Source organism: Fukomys damarensis, unplaced genomic scaffold, assembly GCF_012274545.1.
Source record: "Fukomys damarensis isolate Sample0158 unplaced genomic scaffold, DMR_v1.0_HiC HiC_scaffold_24, whole genome shotgun sequence".
NCBI classification, from domain to species: domain Eukaryota; kingdom Metazoa; phylum Chordata; class Mammalia; order Rodentia; family Bathyergidae; genus Fukomys; species Fukomys damarensis.
Window position 1 is genome coordinate 9,615,131 of NW_022900936.1, and position 6,000 is coordinate 9,621,130.

Below are 6,000 nucleotides of genomic sequence, written 5' to 3' on the forward strand. Positions count from 1 at the left end.
CTAGGCCGGTGTTCCGGCTGAGCTGCATCCACAGCCTGGAGCTTTGTTTCTAACTAAACATGTGTCTGTTTAGATTGGACCACCCTCATTTTACTCCATTGTTATCCTTGTTTCACTGGCAGAGAGGCTGTGCTTGCCTTTTAAAGCATAGCCCTTCAAATTGAAGTAACAGATAACAAATTTCTATTAAAAAACTTAAAACTGCATTTGCTCAGTTGCTCCCAGATGCTGACACTCTCTTTCACTATGTGTGGCTGCTTACTTATTACATAGTTGACTTCTGTAGCTTCTATTTATAGAATATATGCAATTTTATTCCATTTTCCCTTTCTTGAACTTTTTTAGTTGAACCAAAATCTGGTAATATCTAATCCACACATGCTTAGGTAGTGCTCTCACTCTAAAGGAATGGTGCAACCAGCCTGCAAAGTGCTTCTGTTTATGAACACAGCTCTGACCGTCATGGATGTTTCTAAGAAACACTGTATTTTCTAGGACACACCTGTAAGTCCAGCACTCTGGGAGGCTGAAGCAGGAGGATCGGAAGTTCCAGCCCAGCCTAGGCAGTTCCATGACTTAGCAAGAACCTATCTCAATATAAAAAAGTTTTTTTAAAAAGGACTTAGGATATGCTCAGTGTAAAGGGATCAATCTACAGTACAAAAAAAAATAATAATAATAATAATTTGAGAAAAAAATTGAAATTAACTCCCAAAAAATCTTTCAGCAGAAGTGAATATACTTCATTGACATCATTTTTTTAAGTATGTATTTCAGTAATTACATCCAAGTTTACCTTAAGCCTATGATATTTTAATCAGAAAGCAATGCATTTGATTGTATAAAGGTATATTGTTATAATTAGCATTATAAGGCTAAATTATGTATATTATATTACCTTGCTTGATTTCCAAATGAAAGTAGACTTTATTACATTTATTTTTAAACATTGAAAAAATTTTATGACCAGTTTTATTGTAAAAAGTGTGGTTTAAGATACTTCAATATACTGCATGTTGCCTTTTTCTGAGAAGTATGCTTTTGTGGTCCTATATTTAAAAGTAAAGAAGTTACTTGAAGAATAAGTTTTCAAGTTATTATAAAATATATTTTTCTCTCTCTGTTTTTTAACTCTTCGCTTATAAGTGAGATTATATAATAAAGATGATGAACCACCTGTAAAATTACAGCTACTGCCACATAAGCACGATATCATCACACTTCTGGGTGTCGGAGGCCACTGGGTAACAACAGAAGAAAACCTTCAGGTATTATCAGAAACAGTAAAGCATTACTAATGCACCAAAGAATGTAATTCACATAAAGTACAGCCTCAGTTTTATTTGAGGTATGGTCTGGCTCAATAAGTCCAATTTCTTTCTTTCTGTTTTTTTTTTTTTTAAACAGAGTCTCACTATGTAGTTCAGACTGCTCTGGAACTCACTATGTAGCCCAGGCTGGTCTTGAACTCACAGTGATCCTCCTGCCTCAGTCTCCCGAGTGCTGGGATTACAGGCTTGCGCCACCATGCTTGGCTAATAAGTCCAATTTCTGAATTAAACCCCTATGTTTAAAGAAATGTAGCCTTTTTTGGTTTTAGGTCTATGTTGGTCAAAATGTTGAAATACTGCCTGGGGGGGGTGTCTCCAATTGTATTTGCAATTCATTTAATTGTAATTAGAATTAATTACAGTGTTATGTGGTAAATTAAAAATAATGACCTCTGAATTTTTAAATTGTTTCAAATATTTTTTTCTTAGTAACAAACATTGTTGGCATATATTTAGCAAAATATTTCTGTATAATGCTATTACAATTTCCTAGTTACTGAAATTGGAATTATTACATGTGTATAGATAAGTTAACGCCCACAGTTATATTTTGCAACAGTTGTTTTTAAATAATTATATGATAGTTGATATGCAAATACTGTTTTTCTCATATTCCAGTCTTCGTCGACTTCCCAACATATTCATGAAGTCGACCATGAGTACAATGGCCAGAAACCCATAGCAATTCGTCGCCAGGGTTCTATATTGACCGTGTGTCTGCCTTATCTTTTTTACACCTTGCTGTTTCATGAAATAGAAAACATAGTGAAAGTGTATGTGCTGACTTTTGGTGACATAGACATTAACTTGTGTAGATGTTTGGCTCACGATGCCAAGTGCCCTTCTGTTTACCTCACGCTATCTGACTGGTCTTTGTTTATCCTATTGAAGTTGGACCCTCCAGATAGCCATCGCCTTTTCCTCAAGGGAGCAACGATAGCTTTCCTAAATGATGAAGTTTGGAATTTGTCAAATGTACAGCAGGGAAAGTATCTTTATATCCTTTTTATTTGATTGAGTTTCTAACTTGAAATGTGTCTTGTGCTCTACTCATAAATCCTCTCATTGTGATAAGAAATTATACTTAGCTGCTTACTTTGCCTTCATACGCCATGTTCTAAGTGCCTTGCAGGTATTCATTTAAACACGAAACAACCCTACAAGATCTAAGTGCCACTATTATTTCTACTTCAAGGGGAAGAAACTAAAGCATAGAGAGGTTCTCCTATCCCCAGGGACACAGCCAGCAAGTGGCAGAGCAAGAGTCACCCTCAGGCATTCTCCTGTTCCTGAGTAGGACATTAACCAAAAGTAGGTTTTGTTTTTAACCTGACCTTATACATTCTATTGGAAGGTTGTGCACTTACCCCACGTTGTGCCAGTGCACAAAACATTTCAGTGTGTTCATCTGAAGTAAAGAGTTGGTTTTTACAATTTTTATTGATAGGAAATCTTCAACTAAGGATGTGTCTGATTTACTTTTTAAATTTTATTTATGTCTGCCACCTGCCTCACAAGTGCAAAGGCATGTGTTCAATCCCCAATACTAAAAAAAGAAAAATTATTTATATACTATTTATTTAATGGTTGAACCCAGGGTGTCACACTGATCTACATTTTCAGCCCTTTTTGTTTTGTATTTTGAGATAGGGTCCTGCTAAATTGCCCAGGCTGGCCTCAAATGTGCAATCTTCCTGCCTCAGCTACCCTAGTAGCTGGGATTACAGCATGTACCCATGTCTACCTAAGTCTGAATGTTTATTTGTTTGGTTTGGTTTTTGGTTTTGGGGTTTTATTTTTTGTTACAGGGATTGAACTAGGGACCTTTTGCTTGTGAGGCAGGTGGCAGAACCACTGAGCTAAATCCCCAGCCCCTTGTGGGTTTTTTTTGTTTTGTTTTGTTTTTGTTTGTTTGTTTGTTTTTGTTTTTGAGACAAGGTCTCCCTATGCAGTTCATGCTAACCTTGAAACTCACTATGTAGCCCTGGCTGGCTTCAGACCCACAGTGATTCTTCTCTTGCCTCCATCTCCCAAGAGCTGGGATTATAGGCATGCACCACCACACCCAGCCTTCAGTGCCCCTTTGATTTAGAATATTTTCAGTTTTCAGTGGGTTTAATAGTACATAATCTCATCATAATTTGTGGAGCGTCTGTACACACACATGCACAGGTGGCAGTTTCATTAACAAAAGTAGAAAAAGAGCTTGCAGAGATTGGAAACAGGAAGTTAGATCTTTTGCAAATTAAATTACCAAAATACTTTTCTCAATTTTTACATTATTATTTTGATTGTTAGTGACATACACAATTACTAACTTTTCTGCAAATTTTCAGCATGCCACCAACCAGATTAATTTCTAAATGTATATGTACCTAATGTAAGTACTAAGTACCATACATAGTGCAGAAATGAATGCGCACTACATTGCCATCCATTGGGTAACAGTGGTCATCACTTGGACACTAGGCTTGCTGTTCTCATCACTTGTTCTTAGTTCAGGCTCTGTTACTCCACCAGCAATTTCACATTATTTCTCTGTCTTAGACTTGACAGATTACATAATTTCTGTGACATTTAGTATTTGTGATAGTGCAGAACTGTGAGTGAGAAAGTAATCTGCCTAACATCTTTTGCTTAATTGAATGGTTTTATTTAATCCTCTGTCCTCTTGTATTGCCACCTTAACAGTCCTTCCAGCTACGCATCTTAAAAGACGTGATGGAGAAGTTATCAGCTGGTGTTTTTAGGTATGCTAAAGTAATCATATCATTGTTTTGGTTTGATTTTTGGTACCGAGATCAAACTGGAGTCCTTGCACTTGCGAGGCAGGCAGAGAAATCATTGTTCTTGTTTACTTTTCTATTCTCTGGGAGATGCAGTGGGCATTTCCTTTTTGTTTTACAGTACACCTGTTGCCTCCATATTTTCTTATTTAGGTTCAGTAGTGGCAAACCTACAGCATGCATGCCCCATCAGGCTGTTTGTTTCAGTTAAAGCTCTAAAAGTTTTGCCATCACTGGGTTAGATGCTCTTTAATTTCTCAAGGTGTACCTAGGGAGTGTGCCAGTAAGTGCTGATAGAAGTAGCCTAGTAGCCTGTGAGTTTTCCTGCCGTTGTGTTCTTCACCTCAGCCTTTGCTCTTCATTATCCCTCCCAAAACAACTTGAACTAATCCATAGCTTGAAAAGAAGGATAAGTATGTTTCTTTGTTTAAATTAGATGTGTTTATGACTCGTACAGTAGGGAGGGGATTTTGTAGGGTTTTTTTTTTCCTTGAAAATCTAATAACTTTCAACTGTAGAAACAGTAATGGACAAGTTTGTTTGAATAATTTGCTTATACAAGCACTACAGCAACTGTCAACTGCCATCCTGTGTGTTCTGTTCATCTGTAACTACACTGACATTTGTAATGATTTTTCTTTCACAGACCTCAGTTGGATGAACCCGTCCCACTGTATGAAGCAAAAGTTTACATGGAAGTTGTTCAGAAAAGTCAAGGAAGAAAAAAGCAAGTTGTTCTATTTTAATTTTCTTATTTCTTAGACCTCATTTGGAAGACCAGTATTGAAAGCTGGAAAATTGAGAAAAAAAGATCAAGGAAGAAAAAAAAGCAAGTTGTCCCATTATTATGTTTTCTTGTTAAGACAAGATTCTCAGTTATTTAATGTATTTGGAAAGTTTTTGCATTGTTATGCAAGTGATAGGGATAATTCCACAACATCTGAAGGAAATATTCAGAAAGCCTTTTTAGTTTTTGTTTCTGTACATTGTACCTCTGTTATAAATTCTTTCATGAAGAAAACTGCTGCTTTCAGCAAAACCCACGCTATTCTATTGATAAATCTATTACAGGCCTTTGCTGTAAATGTACTGTCAAAGCAATGTTACTAATCTTTTATGAACCCATTCTTAACATCTTCCTTAACAAGACTCTGCAGTCATAATTTAAGCATTTGAATATATTTTCAGGTCTCAAAGGATCGAGCCAATAGGCACTTAACTTTTGTTTTCAAATATTCATGCACTCTTAAGTTTCCCCAGGATCAAACAAGCGGATCCCAGTAACTGCCTGTGACAGCTGCGAGTGTTTCCCCGGGTGTAGGCTGGCCAAGCCTTGGGAAAGGGGACGGCAGGGTTGTTGGGTGGCTGCGTTCGGCGTTCGGCGTTCGGAGTATGCTGATTCCAGAGTACTCTCTGGGGGACTAGGCTGGGGCAGCCCGCCCCCCACCCCAACTCTCCAGTCGCCTCTGCTTTCTGAAAGTTACCAGATCGACAGCCCATCACCTAAGTGTGACGTTTGCTTTCCATGCAGGCGCCATACCAGGGTCTGAACACATCCCTGTGGTGGACTTAAGCAGGGTTCACCTATTTCGGTGCCCAACAAGACAGTGTCCACTGGCGCTGGACTGCGTGCTTCCCATCATCTCTGCACTCGGAGACGAGAGACCCGTCTGCCTGCAACCCAGCAAGGGGGCTGGGGGGCGAGCCTTGCGGGTTGGCCATTGCGCACGCTCTGCGAAGGCGGTACACGCAGGGCGGGGCCTCGTAGCGTCTGTCCGTCGCGCTGACGTGATGCAGCGTGGGGGCGGGACCAGCGCGCGCGGGAAGCGCAGGGCGGGTGGCGTTTACCGCCGCTTGTCATGGCTCTCTCGGTGCCCGGCTAC

At 39.1% G+C, this 6,000-nt stretch overlaps 2 protein-coding genes across 4 annotated transcripts in view; both read left to right on the plus strand.

Annotated features, from left to right (window-relative positions):
• Cryzl1 (crystallin zeta like 1) overlaps positions 1-5,994 on the plus strand; it is a 38,271-nt gene extending 32,277 nt beyond the window's left edge. The window contains exons 10-14 of one of the 3 annotated variants that reach the window (XM_010608679.3): positions 1,147-1,268; positions 2,223-2,328; positions 4,036-4,081; positions 4,764-4,844; positions 5,649-5,994. In XM_010608679.3, the coding sequence (XP_010606981.2) occupies positions 1,147-1,268; positions 2,223-2,328; positions 4,036-4,081; positions 4,764-4,844; positions 5,649-5,667 (374 nt within the window). In that variant the 3' untranslated portion in view covers positions 5,668-5,994. Of the gene's footprint in view, positions 1-1,146; positions 1,269-2,222; positions 2,329-4,031; positions 4,082-4,763 lie in introns of all 3 variants that reach the window. The other 2 variants (XM_010608678.3, XM_010608680.3) reach the window with 2 other exon arrangements.
• Positions 5,909-6,000, plus strand: part of Donson (DNA replication fork stabilization factor DONSON) — an 8,111-nt gene continuing 8,019 nt past the window's right edge. Inside the window, exon 1 of the mRNA XM_010608717.3 lies at positions 5,909-5,950. Within this exon, the coding sequence (XP_010607019.1) occupies positions 5,909-5,950 (42 nt within the window). The remainder of the gene's footprint in view (positions 5,951-6,000) is intronic.